This window comes from Caloenas nicobarica, chromosome 15 (assembly GCF_036013445.1).
Source record: "Caloenas nicobarica isolate bCalNic1 chromosome 15, bCalNic1.hap1, whole genome shotgun sequence".
Taxonomy (NCBI): Eukaryota; Metazoa; Chordata; class Aves; order Columbiformes; family Columbidae; genus Caloenas; species Caloenas nicobarica.
Genome location: NC_088259.1, coordinates 3,540,691 through 3,563,748, shown reverse-complemented (window position 1 = coordinate 3,563,748; position 23,058 = coordinate 3,540,691). Strand labels below are relative to the sequence as shown.

Genomic DNA, 23,058 nt, shown 5'->3' with positions numbered 1-23,058 from the left:
GGGGCAGACACTGGGGACTACCGGGGGGGGGACACCATGGCCCTGTGGTAGCCATGCGTCCCCTGTGCCAGGCTTGGTGACCTCCTGGAGCTGGGGACACCCTGGTGGCATCGCCTCACTGCTGGGAGTATCTGCGTGTGCTGCTGGAAGGGGCTGGGGAAGAGCAGCACTTCAATGTGCATCATAAAATACCTTCCACAGCTCTGCTCTGACTTTTCCCGGGTGAAAACCACAAACCACACACTATTTATGCAGCACCAATAGCAATCGCAAAGCACCCCCTCTGTTTCTGGAAGAAGAAAATCAAATTGATCTCCTAGGACGCCTGTAATTTTTGCTGCAGAAATGTGAGCAGGCAGCCAGACCACCTTTAATTTCATACCATTTCCAGCCTTGTCCCTTGGTTCTCTTGGTCCTCAGAGGTGAAACCTGTTCTCAGGGGCTGCCCATGAAACACCCCAGGTAAGAAACTGGAGGATCATGCCTTGCAGCTGTGGGAAGCGGGTTGGAGTGGCTTCCAGCTCATCTGGCGGATGCTTAGTGATTCCCAAGCAAACAGTGACACCTCCTGTTTGCAAAAGCACAACTCAGAGCCCAGTGAGTAAATGCACAGGCAGGCAGCAGAGTGCAGACGTCAGACAGGACCACATGGGCTGCTTCGCCACTTAAATCTCTTCATTTGCATCCAGAAAAGTCAAGTCCACTTCCAGCTGTGAGCGCGGGTCTGTGGGGGCGAAGCTGTCCCTGTGTCCCTGGGCATGGTGAGAACTGGCCTGAGCTGGGAGGTGCTCAGCAGGGGAGAGCCTGGCCATGAACAAAGGTGCTGAATGCAAACTGCTTTATAAAGAGCGGTCCTTTGGATTGTAATTAAGTATAGAGAGGGAAAATCTCTCATACAATAGCATTAAAGATGTAAATTTTTTAAAAAACTTGTTTTGTGCTCTAAAAGCAACCAGCTTGTAGCCAGTCAGCCTGATAAACAGGTTTCCAGCAGGAGTTTTGCGCTGGCTGTGACAGTCACCTCCCAACACCCAGGAGCTCCCCGGAGATGGGATCCCCCCAGCTGTGACGGCTTGAAGTTGAAGAGCTGGTTCCTTCATTCCAGGCTTACTGGGAGATTTTTCCCCCAGCCCTTTTTGTAAACCCCTCCCTTGCACACCTGCCTGACTCTCGATTTGTTCATTCAGGTCTTCAAGATGTCATTGAAGGTGCAGACGAGCAACATCACGAACAAGAATGACCCCAAGTCCATTAACTCCAGAGTCTTCATTGGCAATCTCAACACAGCCGTGGTCAAGAAGTCCGATGTGGAAACCATTTTCTCCAAGTACGGCCGGGTGGTGGGCTGCTCCGTTCACAAGGGCTATGCCTTCGTACAGTACTCCAACGAGAGGCACGCGCGCGCTGCCGTCCTGGGCGAGAACGGACGGGTGCTTGCTGGCCAGACGCTGGGTAAGGAGCTTCTTCAACCACTTTGGGTGTCCAGGTGCAACACGGGTTGGTTGCTCCTTAGGGGATGGTCAAGGGATGGCCAGTCCGAGGTCAAACTGGGACATCCGTCTGCAGATGAGGGTCAGGTTCAGTGATGGCGAGCAGGTCAGACAGAGCCCAGTGATGACCGGGCAGGCCCATAGTGATAAGGCGGGTCTGGGGCCAGGCTGGGAACTCAGGATCAGCAGGGTCCATGGCCAGGAACAGCTGTGACAGAGCTGGAGACCAGCGCTCCTACCACAGCGCTCAGGTAGGGGCTGAAGGTGCCCAGGTCCCCTGTGTGTGGGTGTCCGAAGCGAGGCTGGTCTTGGCCATTCTTAGTACCCTCAGGGCTGTGACATTGTGGCCCAAAAACTCATGTTGTGGACTGCGATCGTAGAAGCTAAAACACGGTTCTGAATCATCCCATGTCCTTGATCTGGTGGGGAAGAACAAGGGTGGGAAAAGACATTGTCTAGTTCTCTTTCTGGACCAGGCCTGTCAAGAGCGGTGATAGTCTAACTCAGACTAGCTCCGACTAACTTTAGGCAGGTGATGTTAAACGAGATCACTTCCCCCCAGACACATGGAAGTGTCTCATCTGCACTGCTGTGAGATAAGAAATAACAAACAAAACCACCCCAGCTGCTCCCAGCTGCGTCCTTATTTTGGAGATTGCTCCGAAGTGTCACATGCTGAGAAGCTCTTGTCACCAGCTCTAAGCTGAGAATTGGAACTGGAGACAGTATTTTTAATGAAAAATTGTTATTTCCAAGCCTGCTGCAGGCGGCGGTTAATGGACACCCAGGAAAGCGATTTGCAGCCCATTCCCACCCTGCCTCTGGCACAGTGGTCTGAAATAAGAAGCTGTGTGCTAGATCTGTTGTTTAAGACAGTGTGCTGTTTCCATCTGTGGTTTATTCAAATACCAGAAACCTCTTTTCACTTCTCCTACGGTCCAGAGAGTGGAGCTGCAGACCGAGGCGAGCGCAGCGTGTCAGGGACGCTTCCAGCCCACGTGTGCAGAGCCCGTAGATATCATGGAAAGGGCCTTGGGGAGCAAAGGAGCTCGTCGTGATGCTCCAGACAGATACAGCAGAGACAGGCAACTCTTGTTTACGTAGCTGAAGAAAGACGAAAGGTTTACCGTGATAGGAACCTCTTACTCTCCTCTCAGTGCTTGTCCAGAGCTCTGGCCTGCCAAGAAGACAAACGGATGGTATTACAGCTGGGAGTCCTACACATGTACTGGACAAGGTGCAAACTCAGCTCCCTTTTATGTGCCTTCCCTTCATGGCCAGTTGTCCCACAGAAGAGCTCAGCAGGCTTTCCCTTGCTGGTCATGGGCCTGGAAAACCACGGAGACACTCCGCTTTTAGGAGAAACCAGCAGAGAAGAGCTGAACAATATGTGGTTAGAAAATGTCTTTGCACAAAACGAGGTAGAAAGTCTCCCCCTCTGCTAAAAAAGAAGAGGTGGTGGCCACATAGACATGTGGAGAGGAGGCACAGGGTGGGATTGACAGGGACATGGCTGAAGAGACTGTCCCTGCTTCTGTTCATGGGCAGGGTCTTGGGGGGGTCCTTGAGGTGATGACAAAACTTGCCTCCCCATGTGGGCAGCACGAAGGTTTCTGCTTTCGGCCCTGGCAGCTCCAGCCAGTAACTTCAGCAGGTGCCACCACACGATCCTGTGGAAGAGCTGCAAACCATGGCTGCCAGGCACATGGCTGCATTTGATGTGGCAGGAGCTGCTGGGATGCGCCGCCCCCACAGTGGGACAGCACGGCTCAGGCAGAGGGCAAAGTACCCGCAGCCCGTGCAAGGGCAGCAGCCTGTGGGTACTGCAAGGCCACCTGTCCCCAGAGCCAGCACGTGGTCACTCAGCAGGACAGCATCCCTGTCCGAATCCAGAGCCGCTCCGGCACAGCTTCTCCCAAGTAGCAAGTGATAGGACAAGAGGAAATGGCCTCAAGTTGCACCAGGGGATGTTGAGGCTGGATATTGGCAATGATTTCTTCCCAAAAAAGCCTGTGTGTCCATTGTCCAGGCAAATTGTGGAGGCTGACGCTGGGCTTTGGCACGCTCAGGTTGTACTTGTACCTTCCCCTGCTGCACCTGCAGCCTACGGGATTCTGAACAGCCCTTGCCTGGGCTGTTATTGTCAGATGGGGAGCGGCTGAGGGAGCTGGGGGTTCAGCTGGAGAACAGGAGCTGAGGGGAGACCTTCTGATCTCTGAACTGCCTGAAAGGAGCTTGGAGCCAGGGGGGGTCGGGCTCTGCTCCCCAGGAACAAGCGCCAGGACCAGAGGAAACGGCCTCAAGTTGCGCCAGGGGAGGTTGAGGTTGGATCTGGGGAACAATTTCTTCCCCCAAGGGCTGTGGGGCATTGGAACAGGCTGCCCAGGGCAGTGCTGGAGTCACCATCCCTGGAGGGGTTGGACAGACGGAGATGAGGTTCTCAGGGACATTGGGCAGTGCCAGGGATGGGTTACGGTTGGACTCGATGATCTTGAGGGTCTTTTCCAACCAAGATGATTCTCTGATTCTGTGTTCAGATGGGAAAGAGAATTTGCATCTTCATTTAAGAAACGGGAAGGCATCATAGTTTTGCGTGTGACATGGGTGCTGTGCCTGCCTCTTGTCTGAGTGGGCATGAAGTTTCGGGATTTCACAGCTCCCCCAGCTCTTGCCAGTCTTTCCAATCATAGAAAAGCTGTTCCTTGCAGAAACCCTTCAGTGAACAACTCCAGCTCTCGATGGCACTTGTCCCCTCTGGGAGCACAGCTGGCTGTGCTGCTGTGGGACAGCTGCACGTGCTGCTGCTGGCAGGAGGGTTCATTCCTCCATCTGCTCCTGAGCGCCAGTGATGATTTGCAGGTGACTTTTTCCAGTACATACCAGAATGAATGAGCAAAGCAAGCAGCATCTTTCTAGCTCGCATCTCTCAGCTAAGGTCAGCTTTCGAGCTAACTGGTCTAATAGCATTTCCTCCATTTTTTCTTTTTTTTTCTTCCTTTTCTACCAGATATGCAAGCAAACTTGCATTTTAATTGATCAGCAAGATACTGAATGCATCACAAATGGAGGTGTTTGAAAGCGCAGCTGTAGCCCATCCTGTGCTGGGACAGGGACTGCTCTGCCAGGCAGGTCCTGGCAACCTCTGTGCTTTCTCCAGAGGCTCCCAGTCAGCCCAGTCATTGCGGGAGACAATGGCCAGTACAGTGGGGGAGCTGTGCACTGGAAGCTGGGTCCACACCATAGCGTGACCCTGGCATGTTGGCTAAACAAAGCACAACCTCCCCATTTAGTGTGGGCAAAGGTGCCTGGATATGAGCAGGAGGGACAGACGCTGCTTTGGAGTGGGCAGACGGATTCAGTGATGCAGAGGAGGGAGCCAGAATGGGAATGAGATAGAAAATCTGTCCAGGCTGGTGTGCATGCTGAGCTCTTGTCTCTCCTTGTTCACTGTCAAGGGAATCCTGAGGGATCTGACTGCCCATCACCACTTGAGATTGAAAAGATAAATTTCCTGATCTGTCTGCATGTACTGATGAAGGCTCCACAGTGCTATTTCTAGCAAATTGAGCTAATTGTTGTCATTATCGACCATTGGGCTTTCATTGCATCTCCCTTGAAGGGTGTTAATCAACATGGTGCTGTCAGTAGCTCTCCACTTTGCAAAGAGAAGTGACTGGCAGCTGGCAAGATGCACCCTGACAGCAAAAAGGGTTCACGACAAGGGAACTGGAGCTGAGCAGGGATGTGGTCTGGGATGCACCAAGGAAGAGTTTATTCCTCTCTTCCCTTACAGAAAACAGCATTACCAGAAGCATTGCGTTGCTCAACAGACTCAGAAAGACAACTGCATGCTTAATGTTCACACTGGCAGCAGTTGTCCACGGACCTGTCCTGTGGCCATGCGTGTCCTCGCCAGCGTCAGGCTGGACGCTCTTCTGCATCCCGCTTAGCAGCCGAGTACGGGAGGATGGAGGGCAAAAGGCAGCAAAGAAGACACATGCTCTGGTCTGCATGTGCCTGCAGAGGGACACTCAGTGTCACTGAGCGACCCCCTCATTATGCTGGCTTGTAAACAGGCTGAGCTCCAGCTTCAGTGGGAATGAGGTCTCTTGCTGGACCCTAAAAGGCAGTCCGGGGAATTGCACATCCAGGCATTTGAGCAGTGGGACCGTGTCCGTGCTCCTCCAGAGCCGAGTCCCACGCGTGTCCCAGCCTGTGCTCCTCCTGCACAGGTTGTCTCAGCAGTGCTGCAGCTTGTTGTGCTCCTGTAGGTAATTTTCTTGGATAATAATGAAGTCAGCAGACTGTTCACTTTGGATCACTTTGCAAGCTCTTGATTTTGATGGTGAGCGGACCAGCCTGTCCACATTTCTCCATAAAGTCCCTTCATGCAGCATGAAAAAAGCAACAATTAATAAGCTTAAACCCGCTGAGTTTCATGGCATATCCTGTAAGTCTGGAAGAGGTGAGATCTGAAGTACCTGTGTTTGGCAGTCACAGGTCCACGAAGCCTGAGCCCCAGACGGAGACCTTCAAATCCACCTGCACCTCAGCTGCAACTCGTGCCACCAGCTTGGCACAAAGACCAGCCTTGTCCAGCCCCACGGAAACGGTGCTTTTGGTCTACGTGAGGAAATCCTGGCTTGCTTGGCTCAGATCTGGCATGCCCAGAGGTCTGACACCTGTTTAGACAGAAAGGACTTGAAGAATGACAATGTTTAGGGCTGTTTGGAGAAACCAGCAGGGATTTGCTCACTTCCGAGCCAGGAATCAAAGAGGAGGTGAAGCTTCGTGTTCCTGTAGCTCCTCTCTCTGCAGTTCTGGGGCCACAATCAACGTTAGATCACCAGGCTCTCAGCAGCCTCTGTGAATGGGCTCTGTCACTTTGTTCGCACGTCTAAAGCACGCTTGGCACCGAGGCCAAGCAGAAGAATTTCCTCGGCGGATTAGAAGAGCTCATTCTCACCTCCCCTGGTAGAAGATGCTCCTCTGAGATCAGCTGGGGCGTGTGCCTGCACCCCGGGCAGCTTTTAGCGCAGCCCCGTCCGCAGCGACGCCTGGCTGGCTCGTGCTCAGCACTCATTTTGATTCTAGAAGGAGCAAAGAAGAAGTTGTTAGCAGTTAGCAGAGTGCAGCGGTTTTATATGTTGTCCGTGCCTTACCATAAAAGCACTGCGTTCTCCTGAGAAGCCTGTCCTGAATTTGTGAGGCGGGGTTAGACCACGTGCAAGGCCTTGACTTCAAAAAATCAATGGTTAGTAGCTTCGTAAAGGGAAAGGAGGAGGCTCGCCAAGTGCAAGAATATATTTGCCTTCGTGTGGAGGTCCAGCTGGGCCCCAGACGTGCTAAAAGCGGGTGGGAATGCGGTGGGAGGTGTGGAGGAGCTCGTTTTGCTGTGCACAGCCCCCCTTGCTCCACGGCGGGTACAGCTGCTGGTGCGCGGGACGGGCCGTGTCACAGCTGCCTGTCCCTTCATTGCAGATATCAACATGGCTGGGGAGCCCAAACCCAACAGACCTAAAGGGCTGAAGAGAGCAGCCTCCGCCTTGTACAGGTAGGTCTCCACCGCGGCACGGTCCCCGGGCTGGTATTTACCTTCTGGTTGGGGCTGATTTTCGCACCCCCCAGGCTGCTGCCCTGAGCTCCCTGGCCCCCACCCCAGGCAGCTCTGGCTGCTGCTGCGCCTTCAGATCTTCTCCTCCCCTGGGCTTTGTGGCCTTTGCGATGTCCCTCAGCGCCGGGCTGCAGGAGACGGCAGCGGCAGAGCCACGTTTGGCCATCGCCCGTGGCCCTGTGGGACTCTGTCTGGGCATGGGCCAACCTGTGAATGGGGTTGGACCTGGAGATGGTTGGAGAAACGTGGGCAGGAGCTGCTTTAACCGCGTCCGAGGTCTTGAAAGAGGCGAACCAAGAGGAGCGCTCCCCACCAGCCCCAGCTCCTCCAGCTGGGGAGTAGGAGTGGGGGAGAGCAGGTAACAGGGATAATTTAGGGAAAGATGCTGGAGAAAAGGGCAAGAGAAGAATGACAGGGAAGGGGAGAGAAGAAGGGAAGAAAGTGGGAAGTTCTTGGGGCAACAAATGGAGGTGGACCAAGGAGGTGGCCGGGAGAAGCCCCAAGGGAGCCTGTGCTGTGCACTGACCAAGGGACCAAGCGAACAGGAGGGACAAGTGGGACGTGGAGCAGGTCTGCGGGAGATGGAGGGTGTTGCAGATGTCAGTGAGCCTTCAGTGCTGCTGCTGCCAGCTCTAGAGACTTTAGCAAGATTGTCACAAGAAGCGAAGATTTTCGTTTAACCCCCAGAGTCTGGAGTCATGGGAATACGGGAGAAACTCATTAAGTTTTTGCTCCTGAGGTTGCAGAAGGCGAAACTTAAAAGGGTATTCGGAGAGTACCCTGCAGGTTCAAGGACCTAAAAACAAATAACAAGATCCCAAATTGTGTTTTATTTATAAATTCTCATTGTTTTTCTGTCAGTCTCATGGTATGGAGACTGGGGCACTGAGTCAGAATTTAGAAGCTGTGATGTGGAGAAGAAAAGACGAAAATCAGTATCAGGGTTATAGGTGGGTGTAGTAAAAAAGGAAATCATGAGAGAATTGTGGGGTTTTCTACAAAAAGGAAAAAAAAAAGTGAGAGGGATGAAGACAAATGAAAAAAAATTATGATTCGAACTCGGCCACGTAGTCCAACACTGGTGGGCTATGAAATGGCAAATGTAAGTGGTGGCATCGCTCTCCTGGCGTAGGGAACCCACCAGAGCTCAGCAACCCTCCCACCACCACCACAAGGCATCTGGTGAGACCTTCTGTTCGCTCTTTGTCTGTGCCTTGGCCACTAATCCATTTCTGTTGAAATGACCAATATTTCAGACTTCCAGGCTGCCATGTAGGTGAAGAGAGAGTGAACGAGAGATGTTTGTTTTCTCCTACAAATATGGAAATGCTAAAATATGGGCCAGGGAGCTATACTGCTCTGAGCTTCAGCAACATTTCATCCCAGATTGGTGACAGATTTAAACTTTGCCATCTGGACTATGAGAACTTAAGATATCTCATGGAAAGCAGGGAATCCAGGTTTGCAGTGAGCCGTGGTTATAGCTTCCCTAACCGTCATAAATTTTTCTAAATGTTAGTCTTCAAAAATTGCAGCACTATAATTTATAGAAATGCTGTGTTTAATACGTGAGATTATTTTTTTCCAAGATTGGATTTTACTTTGCCTCACTCCAAGTCTATGTGAGTGTCAAGGGGAAGGGGAAGAGGAATTTCATTTTGGACATAGAGAAGCAAGAGTCTTGACAGTCTTACGTGATCCACCAGCTCGGGGTGGGTATCTGGGAGTTTAATAGAAATCCTCTGGGCTGTAGCCTCCCATCTACCTCCAGTGGGTAAAACATACGCCCAGGTTCATACCACCGTAAATTTTCTGAGGTGTCTCCATAAGAGGGACCTTCGGTTAATAAAAAACCTTGCTGTCATCACTGCTCTCCCCCGACCCCTCTGAATCTTCAGGGGGGCCTCCTTCCCTCTGCCTCTGGCATTTGCCAGAATGTCCCTTTGCACGTGGGATGTCACCCCTTTGCACGAGGGATGTCACCCCTTTGCACGTGGGATGTCACCCCTTTGCACGAGGGACGTCACCCCTTTGCACGAGGGACGTCCCCTGGGTGCTCCTGCCCGGCACCCCGGCCACCGCTGCTGAACGTGGACGTTGGTGGACGTACCGCAAACGAGTTAGTGAGGGTGGCTGGAAAATGAACTTGCATTTTGACCATGTCCCCCAGATATTCACATACTGCGTCTCAAACCCTTTTGCCTTCTGGCACTTGTGACGATCCTCTATTTGCCGGCATAGCTACGGAGTGTCTGGCAGCTCAGTGGCCCAAGGAGCCGTCTCTGAAACGGTGACAGACACAAACCAGTGCTGATTTATTTTCACAGCCTGCAGATGCAAGTGCACGGTGTCCTCCCAGCTCCGCGGGCGTTCGTGTGCCGTGTTCCACCCATCGCCATCCCTGCAGGAAGCTGCTGTCAGCCCCTGTCCAGCCAGATCTGCCACATCTGGGCAGCGGTACCGGGGGCTGTCACACCCCGGCAAGCCCCGGTGCCAAATCCACACGGAGAGGGCAGCGGAGAGGAGCAGTGGGACCCAAACCCAGCAGACCCAGCCCTGGCAGCACGGCCATGCCGGGCTCCCTTCCCCCAGTTCTCTCCCAGCTTCCCGCTACCTTGGCTCTTTGCAGGAGGAAAAAATCTCGCACCACATACACAAGGTCTTAAAAGCTCATTGTTTGATCAATGCCAGATTTTTCAAGTAATAATAGTAATAATAATAAATAATACCAGCTTTCCAGCAGGTATTATTTCTACTGCTGCAATAACTAAGGTTGTGCAACCGTTAGGAGAAGGGTGGGAGCTGAGCACAACGGGTCACTTGTGATTATCGGTGCGGGGCTGTCTCAGCCAATAATTAAAAGCGCAGCCACTCAAATGTACATCTGCTATTCAGGTACATGCTCAGAAATGGCACGACAAATGTAATGTAAAGGCAGCACAGACAAACAACTGCCCTTCAATTATGAGTCTCTGGATTTTGAACCTTCCTGAGTCATTAATAAATGTTATTTAATTACTAAAGAAAAATAAAGCAGAAGAAATGCATCAGGAGGTGGAAGCATCGTGTTACTTGACACAGCCTGCTGCCTCTCACTCTGTCCCTGCTTTATTTGTAAAGGGCACAATGTCAGCAGCTGATTGAAAAACAGCAAAAATTATTCCTGTACACAAAGGAAGAGCTGCCAGGTCACTGAAAAATGATCCATCAGTCTCAGGGAGGTTTATCGTACGTGCAGTGAAATTTTCAGGCACACAGTGTCCAGTAAATCACCCACGCTAAGGCACTCACTTTGACTGGCGTTTTTTTCTGCATTTGTGTTGGGAGATCTGCCTTTTGCCCTGAATAGAGGCACTCGGTCCCACTTGGGGTTCTTGAGCCGCAGAGAAATGCCACGGTCTTCTCTGGCCTGTGGCTACAGAGAACATTGGCTCCAGGGCACTGCCAGAGCTTGCCAGAAGCAGTTCACCATATGCTATCGAAAATCGCATCTATTTCATTTAAGTTGCATCTAAGGGGAAAAAAAAATAAAAAAGAAGAGGGGGAGTCCAACATTGTAGAAGCATCCTCCTTCAATTTTCCTTTCAAGGTACATCCTATTTTGATTGTATTCTGTATTTACTGGATTCAACTAGAACTGGAGTCAAACATCCTTGGTGGTCAAAATAGATTGGCGGGCTGAGGGGAGCTATTTTCTTGCAGGTTTTCTATATTTCCAGGTTTCATCCCAGGTTAGAACGAAAATCAAGTTACCTGTCACGAAAACCTCCATGAGAACACCTTTCCTCGGTCCATACTGCCCGTCTCCTCAGCCACGCAAGCAGGCTGGTTATATTCCAGCAAAAGCTGACGTGGTAGGAATTACCTTTCCCTTTTGGTTCGTTTTGGACATAGAGGAAGCATCAATCTTGACAGTCTTACTTGATCCACCAGCTCAGAGGGGACTAACTCCAGGTCACGCAGTGGTTGGGACCAAAGGCTGCCGAGATATTCATTTCTCCATTGTGAGCCCAGCAGACACGTTGTCTACAAGTCAGGTCAGAAAGGGAGGATGCCAAAGCTGAAAAGATGCTGAAACTCATCTGTGCTGAGACTGTCAGCGAAATGGCTATTTTTCATCATGTGACTGAATTTGGAAGGTTTATGGTGTTGACACCTCCTTAGCCACGTCTTCCCCTCCCCGCCCGTGCTCCTTGCATCCCTGCATCCAGCATCCTGGCCAGCAGCTCAGAGATAAGGTCCCGCTTTATAAAACACCCCCTCGTTTGAAGTCACCGTGGTAGTGCATGGTGGTGGCAGCAAACCCCAAAGAGGCAGTCGGTGTAAATGTTGTCTCGTTGTCTTTAACCCCTTGCACCGTCTTTTGCCCCAAAGGAGCCCCTGGTGCCTCCAGCCATCCAGAGTGTTCTTTGAGTCCCCTCGAGGCACAGGCTGAATCTCCACATGCTGCCACAGGCTCCTGGGGAACCCAGGGAGCATCCAAGGAGAATGGAAAAAAAAAAAAAAACAAAAAAAAAAGAAACCAGCTGGTTACTGAAGTTAAAATATTGAGTGGGAATCCCACTGCCAGCATAGGCAGGACAGACTTTTTAGAAGAGCATGTTACAACAGGACAGGGGGTGATGGTTTTAAACTAAAAGAGGGGAGATTCAGGCTGGACATGAGGAAGAAATTGTTGGCCCTGAGGGTGGTGAGAGCCTGGCCCAGGTTGCCCAGAGAGGTGGTGGCTGAACCATCCCTGGAGACATCCCAGGCCAGGCTGGACGGGGCTCTGAGCAACCTGAGCTGGTGCAGATGTCCCTGCTCATGGCGGGGGGGGCACTGAGGGGGGCTGGGGAGGGCCCTTCCACCCAAACTATCTTACGATTCTATGACAGGCATCCTGAATCAAGCCTGGAATTTCTGGTCCAAACCACACCTCCCACCGGCCGCCCTGGCCAGACTCACTTTCTTCTCACTTCTTGCCTAAGATGCAGGTCAGCACGTTTAGTCTAAGCTGCACACCTGAGCGCTCATCCTGCCCTCTCCACATGCCCCGGGTTCTCCTGGCTCAGAGTCCTTCCCTCTCCCCATCTCTCTCTCTTTCTTCCCATTAGTTTTTCTTTTGTTTTCCACCTGGTTTGTGTTGCCTTGTGAAAAACCAGCCGCAGCAAGAGACAAAGCACATCACTGGGTCTGCAGGGAGTGAGAAATTCATCGCTCCAGCTTTGGGTTAAAATGCAGTTCAAACCTAAGGTCGTGGGCAGAGTCTTGCTAGGAAGAAAGAGGTTTAAACATCTTTAATAGCAGAGTTATTAAGTTAATAAATATCCCCTTCTTCCTGACTTCTCCCTCAGCGTACATATGGTATGGAAAAAAAAAAGAAATCACACCAGGGTGTTGCAGGGCAGTGCCCTCCTGGCACAGTCCCGCTGAACAAAAGGCAGGACGGAGGGTTGTCGGCAATGCCGTGAGAGCAGTTCAGCCCACATTTTACAGCCACAACCTGTCAGCTGCACGTTCAGCTTCCCCGGGCAGCGCTTGGGGACGGAGGGCTGGTCCCTGCGCCCCAGACCCCGCCGTCACTTCACGTGTAGACGTTCCCGTGGGGTGTTGGTGGACATTTGTCCCCAGCCCCAGCTTGCAGGTGATGAGGGAGTAATAACAATAAATTGCCAGCACTAATTAACCCGTGTCATCCCGCCTGTGTCTCTGCAGCGGCTACGACTTCGACTATGACTATTACAGGGACGACTTCTACGACAGGTGAGCAGGGGAGGCATCAGCCAAAGGGGTTTGCTGTGGGGCGAGATCTCCACTGCAGCGCGGCTCCTGCCGTGGGGGGAGGCTGGGGGGCAGTGGGGTCCGCTGGCCGGGCTGTGCCCTGGCTCACCGCCAGCTGCTTGGCTCCGGTTGTGGCACTGATGGCTGGGGGTGCTGCCAGGCTGCTTCACCCCCCATCCTTCCCCCTTCTCCAGGCTCTTCGAGTACCGGGGCCGGGTCTCTCCGGTACCCAGGGTGGTCCCTGTGAAGCGGCCGCGCGTCACCATCCCCCTCGTCCGGCGTGTGAAGGCGACGCTCCCCGTCAAGCTCTTCGCCAGATCAGCCGCCATCGCCAACAGCTCGGCCAAACTGAAGTGTGAGTCTGCGCGTGGGTGTGCGGGATGGTGTGGAGACGAGTGTGTATGTGGACGTCCATACCTAGCCAGTCACCCACAGGGCCAGGTGCTCCCAGAGAAAACCTTAAAAAACTAAAAAACGTAGAATCATAGAATCATTTTGGTTGGAAAAGACCCCCAAGATCATCGAGTCCAACCGTAACCCACCCCTGGCACTGCCCAATGTCCCTGAGAACCTCATCTCCGTCTGTCCAACCCCTCCAGGGATGGTGACTCCAGCACTGCCCTGGGCAGCCTGTTCCAATGCCCCACAGCCCTTGGGGGAAGAAATTGTTCCCCAGATCCAACCTCAACCTCCCCTGGCGTAACTTGAGGCCGTTTCCTCTGGTCCTGGCGCTTGTTCCTGGGGAGCAGAGCCCGACCCCCCCTGGCTCCAAGCTGCTTTCGGGCAGTTCAGAGATCAGAAGGTCTCCCCTCAGCTCCTGTTCTCCAGCTGAACCCCCAGCTCCCTCAGCCGCTCCCCATCTGACAATAACAGCCCAGGCAAGGGCTGTTCAGAATCCCGCAGGCTGCAGGTGCAGCAGGGGAAGGTACAAGTACAACCTGAGTGTGCCAAAGCCCAGCGTCAGCCTCCACAATTTGCCTGGACAATGGACACACAGGCTTTTTTGGGTGCCTATGACCACCCACAGCCCCCTCAGCCTTCCCTGCTGATGCCACAAAGGTGCAGGCGGATGCATCTCCCCACTTGTCCCCGTTACCTGGGCAGGGTGCCCTGCACACTGATCACCGCTGCTCCTCCATCAGGGAGAGGCTCAGACACACCATGCAGCGAGGTGTTCAAGAAGGGCAGGGAACTGCTGGAGAGAGTCCAGCGCAGGGCAACGAAGATGCTGAAGGGAGTGGAGCATCTCCCGTGTGAGGAAAGGCTGAGGAGCTGGGGCTCTGGAGCTGGAGAAGAGGAGACTGAGGGGTGACCTCATTCATGGGGATCAATATGGAAAGGGGGAGTGTCAGGAGGATGGAGCCAGGCTCTTCTCGGTGACAACCAGTGATAGGACAAGGGGTAATGGGTGCAAACTGGAACACAGGAGGTTCCACTTAAATATGAGAAGAAACTTCTTCCTGGTGAGGGTGCCAGAGCCTGGCCCAGGCTGCCCAGGGAGGTTGTGGAGTCTCCTTCTCTGCAGACATTCCAACCCGCCTGGACACCTTCCTGTGTAACCTCATCTGGGTGTTCCTGCTCCGGCGGGGGGATTGCACTGGATGAGCTTTCGAGGTCCCTTCCAATCCCTGACATTCTGGGATTCTGTGTGAGCAGCACCGCATGCTCACCCAGGGGTGCAAGGAGCATGTTTCTAGCGTGGAGTTTCCAGTTGATATTTTAACTTGCTCAGCAAGGTGACTTGGGCCGGGCAGGGATGAGGCAGGTACCTCGGGTGCTCTGCAGGACACTAAATGCCTTTTTTTCATTCTTTCTTTCCTCCCAAGTGAAGTGCAGCGAGCTGCAAACAATCAAAACGGAGCTGACACAGATCAAATCCAACATCGATGCTCTCCTGGGCCGACTGGAGCAGATCGCTGAAGAGCAGAAGTTGTCCACAGGTCAGTTGGATGCTCACCGATGCCTTGGGGATGGTCTAGAAATGGGCAACGAGCACAGGGATGTGCCCTGCAGAGCTGGCCAGGAAACCATCGTGGCTTAGAGCATCCTCCAGGCTCTGGTAGGGAAGTGTCAACCCCCAGGTCCCAGGGTGGAATCACAGGCCAAAATTACATGCCAAAACTCCCTAGATTATAATGAGATTTTTTTTTTTCCTTTTGTCATATAGTTTATATTTTTTTTAGTTTGCTTTTTTGTCCTGTTGTTCTATTCGATCTGCCTCCCACGCTCTGGAGCGCTGCAGAACAATGACCTGCTCTGCCCTCTCTGGGGCTGCTTTCAGGCAGCTTTGTCAAAGTCAGCAAAACTTCCCATTGCAGAGAAAGAACTTAGATCCATTATTTACCTGCTAACTGAATTTGGGGGCCCACTGGATTAGTGTCACCAGGCTCCGGACATTGTCCCCCCGACCCCTGACCCTTGGCCCTTCTCTCTCAGAGGTACGGAAGAAGGCGGACGGCAGCAAAAGCGAAATCTCACAGGAAGACACAGCATCAGAGGCCGAGGTCAACACGGAGGAGCCGCTGAACGGGGACGAGGGGGAGGAGGAGGGTCTCGCACGGGATGAGTGTGAAGATGAACTGGTAAGAGAGTTTGGGTAACACATTCCTCCAGCTGAGGGAGTTCAGTAATGGACCACTGGAACTTATTAAATCCCCAGAAAAATAGATTTTCCTTCGTCAAAAGAAATTGTTGTACTTAAATGCCATGATTGTTCACAGCTTTTTCTTTGTAAGTGTTCTGCTGCTTGCAAAAGCATTGACCTAGCAAATGTGTGTGGACACCCTGAAGAAAAATGGTTGACTCTTGAAATTCTGACCGCATTTATCCTTGATTTCACAACTCTTAATGAATGGTTAATAAGAGTCATTCTGCCCCCGAGTGATTCTGAGATGGATTGAAACATATGGCAAAGGCGGACCATGTTCTATTAACTACACTTTCCTACCAACCTGCCTTTGCAATGTCATTTTGTCTGGACAGACACCACATGGCACAAACCTGCTTAGAAGGTCTGAGCAAGGCAGGACCGCAGGACCTTGCTCGGACCGCTGTGCGTGGAGCTGCACATCCCTGGCGAGGGCAGCGCTCGAGCATCAGCATCCGTTTGTCCTTCCTCACCCCTTCATCGCTGGGGCGACCACACCACCATGCACAAGCACAGCACCCTTTCTTTGGCCAAAATCCTCCTCGAACTCAAACCACTGCCCAGGTTGTTTGTGCTCTTCTGCGCTGCCCCCGCTGAGTCCTGATGGATGAGGGATCTGAACGGGGTCTTTCAGCTATTTCGGTTTCTGGGGCCTCGTAGGTGAAGTCCATGACCCCTGCTAAGTCTGAGGGATGATGAAGGGGAAACATCATAACACACACTATAAAGAAGAAAGGCAAAAGCTGGTCTCCATCTCTGTGTCGATTAGGATAAGGAAGGCCAGGTCTGAATTCCATCAGGGGAAACAGATGGTAGAAATTAGGGGGAAACTTGCTGATACTAATGATCATAAATCAGCACACAGCCTGTCAACAGAAAATGTGGACTTTTCTGCCATTAGCGGGATAAGAGAGCAGAGTGAACAGACATCTGCTGGCTATGATTTAAGAAGAGCTGGTCCTCATTAGGAGCAGATGAACAAGATGACTATTTCAGGTCCCTTCCATCTCTATTTTCTGTAACTCCCTGGTCCTACAGTATCATTGAGATCAGAAATATTTTAGTGTCAACATCAGACAGGCTCACGTGTGCTCTGCATGGGGCAAGTCAATGTGTGCAGTTCGTCTGCAGGGATGTTCTCTTAAACACTGCAAGGCGACTCAGAAAAGCCGTTCTTCGTATTTTGCTCCTGACCTTAAAACACTGAGGTGTTTTCAAGCCTTCCAGTTCCTGGGGAGTGACTCCTTTATCTCACAGCTTACACACATCTGTGTAGCCTTCACCACCTTCTGTCCATGGACATGGTGCCCACACCAGTCCCCAAAAACATTATCTACGCTTGGCTCTGGTGTCACAGTAGCAAAGGCAGAAGTCACTCAGACAGATCTCATCTAATAGCTTATTGAGTTCTAATCAGTAAATTTAGGTATGTAAAATATTTAATAAGTACAGATGGGTTGGCGGTCAATACTCTGCTGTTTACTACACTTGAAGTTAGTATGGGATATGAAGATTATCACGTAAGCTTACTATGCATATCTTAAATGTTACATGCGTGCAAAAAATGTCACTTGCGAACCCCTCGGTGTCTGGTGTCAGGTAAGGGGTCTCTGAGCCTTGACAGACGTCCCTATTCAAGGGGGGATCGCCACCGCGCAGCCAGCTCACCAGCCTTGATAGCTGCAGATATTTATAGTATGAAGTGGTTGATTTGCAGTTAGATTTTCTACTGTGCTCATGCAGTTTCAGATGCTTATCAGCCCAGACTCCAGCCAAACCATTTCTCTGGGGGTTTGGTGCTGAGTTCTCACTGATAGCCTCACACAGTAGAATTAACTCTGGTTAGGCCTACTTGCTGAGCGTCTGCCAAAGTTCGGTTAGTTCAGACAGGAGGAGAACATCTGTCACGAGTGGGAACGGCATCATTTATGCAAGGCGGGAGTCAGACCTGCTCACGCTGGGGCAGTACCCAGCACAGAGGCTTCCCTGCCAGGAACCTCTTCCCTGTGGTGACAAGTGGGGAAGGTCCAGGTGGACTTGGGTCTGGGTCCCACCTGCACCCTGTAGACAGCTGTAGGACGTCTCCTGGGGAGCAGCAGGACTGAGCATCCCTGTTCATAGGGGAGTTCACTGAACTGCAGCTCACCTGAAAATACCACGGCTAAGCAGGGTGATGCTTCACAGAGATGTCAGCTCCAGCTGGGCCCAGGGGGAGCGTTTTAGACCCCGAGGGAGTCAGGCACACAATTTCCATTGAAAATCAACAGGAGCTGGGCAAATACTTCCTTTCATACCCACTTCCAGAGCAACATTGGCTGCCCTGGTGTTGTGCACAAATCTCTGCTTGGCCTTGGTGAAGTTTCCAACATCACCTGGGGAAATCGAGTCCAGACTACACGCTACAGCCCACTAGGAGAAGGACAAAGGGATCCCTCCCCTCCCAGCATGAGTTTGTGCCCTTTTCAGAGAAGATGGGCAGCAGAGGAGCGCTGCGGAGGAAGGATCGAGTCGGTGATGTTTCCTCCCCCCAGGCTCTGCCACTAGGCTTAGGAACCTGGGCGGCCAGAAGACAGACCTGACCAGTGAGAACCAAGAAGACAAAGAAGCACTGGGCACCTTGGCCTTTTCCATGTGCCTTGTCACCGGGTCCCTTGGTCCCCTGCACCACTGAGCAGTGAGCTCATGCTTGCCTTGGCTTTCCTTATGCTGCTGGTGTACCTGCAGATGCTCCTCTAACTCCATCACTGCAGAGGTGGGATGGCTCTATATTCCTCCTGGGTGGCTCAGCTCTGCTTTCCATCTTCTGGGTTCTGCCGTTTCACGTATGAAAAACCTCGGTTGGGAGCTTGCTGTTCATCCACACTGACCTCCGGCCACGCCTGCCCAGCTGTCACCAGAATGGCCCATTCTTGTATTCCAAGGCAGGTGTCCTTGAAGATGACCCAGCTGCCTTGGCCTCCAGAGCAGTCTCCTATGGGATTTTGCCAAGCAGATCCCCAGACAACACAAAATCTGCTCTTAAATTCAGGGGTTTGGTTCTGCTCTTTACCTTGGTCACTTCTCTCAGGATATTCAACTTCACAATCTCCTGGTCACTGCAGCCAAGGCTTCTCTCAGTCTTCACACCTTGGACCCGTTCTTCCTTGGTCATCAGCAACAGGCCAGAAGAACGTCTCCCCTGGTCAGCTTGTCAGTCAGTTGTGTCATGAAATTGTTCATTCTTGACACTCTTCAGATATCTCCTGGGTTGCCTGCAGTCAGTCCTGCTGCCCTCCCACCAGACACCAGGGTGGTTGAAGTGCCCAGGAGCTCAGGGGTCTGTGATCAGGAGGCTTTCTCCAGCCATGCAGAGGAGACTTCCTATGAGGTGGGCTGTAGCAGGTGCCTGCCCTGGTGTCACCCGTGTTCACGTGTCCCCTGATCCTCACCCACAAGCTCTCAGCTGACTCATCACCCATTCCAGGGCACATCCCAGTGCATCTGGGCTACTCCTTTGCCCAGAGCACGTGCCACCTCACCTGGCTTTCCTGAAGAGCCTGTTCCCAGCGTGCTACCTGCTGTGTAAGTGCAGAGAAGGAGCCTTTGTTCTGTTGCCAGAAGTCACAAGCCTCCAGACTCCCCTCTCCTGGGAGTCTCCATCCACAGCTCCTTGGAGCACAGTCTCCAGCTGCCCCTTCCTCAAGCTTTGCAGTCCTGAGGCTTTTCCACTGGAGGATCTCTGCAAAGACCCTCTTGGTGTCCCTGAATATAAAAATCTCTTTGTCTCCCCCAGTGCCAGCCCACTGCTGACCACATTGGGACTGGGCTCCCTTGCTTTTCTGTTCAGATTACCTGGCATCCCCTGCAGACATCTGGATTTCCATCTCTCAAATGTTTACCACACAATTTGGGCTGTGCAGGAGATGAAATGCTACGAATTCTTCTCTTAATGATGCTGCATTGCAGAACAGCAACTTTCACATGCCGTGCTTTCAAACTGCTCTTGCACGGGGACTGGTTCAGCACACCAGCACTATTATTGTGGCCTTTGGAGTGATGAATACTATGTGTTATCATTCTGGGTGATGAGTTCTGCTGCAAACTGGGACCAGTTGCTGTGTTCAACAGCAGAGTCATTACATTGTGCATGATTTGCCATTGTGGACCGACTGCACCTCTGCATCTGTGAGCAGCTGCAGTGTCGCAGGAATGCCTGTCCCCTGGTGCGGGCCATTCCTAGGTCCCAAATTAACTTTTCACAGTGCTGCAAGAAGGCGTGAGCTGTGCAAGCACATGCAGTAAATATTACGAAAGCGCTGAGCAAGGACTTAACTTGGCCCTGCAGAAATTTGGCAGCCGGCAACTCATGCCACGGGCTCAAGGCCTTCCCTGGGACCTGCCCACTGGAGATGCTGACGCTGGCGTAGCCCAGATCAGACACCAGACTTTACACCGGGGAACACGGGCTTAGTTTCTTCCCAGTCCCTTTGAGGTTCAGCAGGAGCCAGACTTCAAAATCCAAGAGGGAATCACACATCCTGGGTCTGTTTGGCAGAACCCTGCCAGAATAAGGAGCCAGGGGAGATTTGTGGGTTTGCCTGGGACAGTGTCTGCCAGCAAACACATGCAGTGTCCCCATGAGGTGTGGTTTGTAGCTCGTCCACCACGCTGAGCAGTCTGCCCCTGCTCGCAGCCTGTGAACTGTCCCACAGCGTGGTGGCAGCTGGTCACAGCGTGCGAGGCGTCACAGCGTCCCGGGCAGGGCAGGAGGGACATGTGGTGATTTACTGTTTCTGGTTCCCTTTTCCCTCCAGGAGAACAGCCATTACACAGACGTGGAGGATGCCAGACTACAGTAACCAGGTACAGCTCACACGCTGCTTTTCAGAGGCTGATCCTGAGCAAAAGCTGCCATTCTGTGCATGTTGGGGTCAGGGGGGTGCTACTTCAGGAGATACTCTTTTCCATTGATCCTCTGTGTTTTCCTAGCACTGAGCTTGGCCACTGATCAGCCCCTCCCTCCCTTTCGTAAATCACAAATCTTTGAAGTTCAAGGAAAATTATGTACCTTTTTTTCCACCTTCTCCATCTCCTCTCCTTGCAGCCCATCCAGAACAGCAGTGAGCAACCGCGTGAGGAAAGCACGAGGCTAAACCCTGTCCTGGCACGGTGAGCAAGACAAGCTGAATCAAAGTGCTGCTGTCATCTCTGCCTGGCATTCAAAAGGAGAAACATGGCCCAACATCTTCCACCCATCTGTAAAGCAAAGACAAAAGTCATCATCCCAGTGAATCCCCGCTACCCTGTGCGCTGGATTCGGAGCTCTGCAGCAGCAGAGGCAGGAACCGAACCCTGCACAACCCATAACCACCACCGACTGGATAACAGGAGAGTGGTTGTGTCACCAAATGAGTCAGACATGTTATAGGGCTTTTTGCAGGAGAGGAGGGAGAAAAAAGCCTGACCTAATAAAGACATTCTTTCCTGTGCTAGGTGAGAGCCAGAGCATTTGCTGCCTGGAGGAAAAGTACTGTCTCAGTTTGGACGATTTGTGTTCTCATGCTAAAGGTCGTGTTGAGGCTGTGGGGTGAGCTCTCCTCCCAGAACGGTCACCTCCTGTCGCGTCTCTTTTGCCCCATGAGCTGCCGCAGGTCCCCGGTCACGTCCAGGCGGGAATGAGTCGGTGCTGGTGCATGTGCTGTGCTCTCTGCAGCTGCTTGGAGAGAGGGAAGGGGACAGGAGGCTGCCTGCAGGCAAGCGGGGGATCCCAAGCAGGAGGGGCAAAGCATACATCGTCTTCATTGGTTTGGGCTTCTCCTTCTCCGTTGGGAAACCACTAGGTAAAGGCTGAGCAAGTCTCTGCAGAGTGAGGGGGTGCCAGCACATGTGGATTAGACCCTTTTCCTAGCCCAGCTGCTCCCTGGAAGGGATGTGATCCACTCGCTTCTCCAGCCCAGCGCCAGAGACATCAGCCCCTTCCCCAGGGCGCCAACATCTCCTCGTGCCGCAGCCTCGCTGGGTCTTCGCACCGACCTGGCCTCCCAGGAGAGCGGCACAACAGCTCCTGCTCCTGCTCCTGCCTGCAGAGCCTGCGCTGCATCCCCAGCCTGATGGGTCTGCGCCGCGGGACGACTTGTCTGCAGTAACGAGACTGGTAACGGTGAACACCCTGAGCACGATGCATGTGGGCGTGCGAGCGCCTCCCCTTCCTGCCCAAATTCAAGCTGCTTCTGACCCGTGCCACGTCCTGCGAGCAGAGGGTGGCAGCAGCCAGCATGCCACTTGGCGTGGGAACCCCCTTACACCACAACACCCAGGAAGGCTCTTGGCCTTTTCTCTTCTTGTTCCTTCCTCCTTCATGGGCTTATGCGTTTTTTCGGAGTTCAGGGGTGGGTGGGACTGAGACTCACATAGCACTTTATTCAGATCAGGTGTGTCCTGCCCATCTCCTCTCTTCCCCTCCAAAATACACACATCAGTGCTTTGAATCCGCAACAGTGTCCGCACCTTCTCCTCGGTCAAACTCTCCCACAAACCATGTGGCCCCGCCGCATCTCTGGGGTGCTCTGAAAGGGGACTCCTGCTTTCTGCTCCAGCGCTCAAAGCCAGACCTTGTCTACGGCATCGCTCTTTGAGGGGTAGAGGGGAAAACAGGTCCCAGGGCAACGCTTGCCTCCCCCGAGGGCCGTCCTGGAGCAAGCATGGCTCTTGAAGCACAATGTTTTATTTGCATTTCTTAGTTTCAAATAATTCATGAGGGATTAAAGGGATAACCGTGCTTTCCCCTCCCTTTTTCCGGTTCCTGTACAATTTATCCATTGTGTTGTACTGAGCCGCTGTAGAGCTGTTTTCTAGGCTTTGAGAGATGAGCTGCAGTTTTTGCTATGAACTGACTGTGATGCTGATGTTTGGGAGAAAGGTGACCTTGTACATACAATCCTGTATAATAAAAGAAAGAAATCTAATTTGCTTGCACTCTCTTTTCTCTCTGTTATACATCCATATAACATGCACTTTTTTGCTCTATTTCAGACAAGTAATTCTTTCCCTTCCTAAGCTTCACCTCTGCCCACAGGATTTGATTTCCCATACACAAGGTATGTCCCACTGAGCTGAGTAAAACATCTGGATTCACAGGTGTCTGGGACTTTTCCTCAGGAGGCCTGAAAACACTTTTAATGCAGGAGAGCTGGGGAAAAATCCAAACCTTTAATCTCTGGACTTTGCACTGGTCCAGCTCATAACAGACTGGAAAAATGAGGCTGCTGTTCCAGTTTGCACAAGCCGACAGTGCTAATAAATGCTCCTTAAGCACAATGTCTTCTGGCCGTGTCCCCAGTCCCCTCCCCAGCAGAGCAAAGCTCACACCATGTTGTCAATCGTGCACATGTTCATTGGAGTAACCGTCCAAACCCTGGGACATGTGGCACCTGAGCTGTGTCTGGAGGGCACCAGTGACCACAAGCTGCTACCGCCCTTTCAGTGCTTTTTTAAAGTTTCCAGTCCCAGAAAGCTGGCTGCTGAGCCTGGCCTGAGCCGTCATCCAGCACTGGAGGGCACAGCTG

The 23,058-nt window shown here is 52.4% G+C and overlaps 1 protein-coding gene across 2 annotated transcripts in view; it reads left to right on the top strand.

The window, feature by feature from the left end:
- RALY (RALY heterogeneous nuclear ribonucleoprotein) overlaps positions 1–22,432 on the top strand; it is a 139,220-nt gene extending 116,788 nt beyond the window's left edge. For both annotated transcript variants that reach the window (XM_065645493.1, XM_065645494.1), the window contains 8 exons: positions 1,188–1,452; positions 6,972–7,044; positions 12,802–12,849; positions 13,062–13,222; positions 14,694–14,807; positions 15,304–15,449; positions 20,308–20,356; positions 20,598–22,432. In XM_065645493.1, the coding sequence (XP_065501565.1) occupies positions 1,197–1,452; positions 6,972–7,044; positions 12,802–12,849; positions 13,062–13,222; positions 14,694–14,807; positions 15,304–15,449; positions 20,308–20,352 (843 nt within the window). In that variant the 5' untranslated portion in view covers positions 1,188–1,196 and the 3' untranslated portion in view covers positions 20,353–20,356; positions 20,598–22,432. The remainder of the gene's footprint in view (positions 1–1,187; positions 1,453–6,971; positions 7,045–12,801; positions 12,850–13,061; positions 13,223–14,693; positions 14,808–15,303; positions 15,450–20,307; positions 20,357–20,597) is intronic.
- The last annotated feature ends 626 nt before the right edge of the window (positions 22,433–23,058 follow it).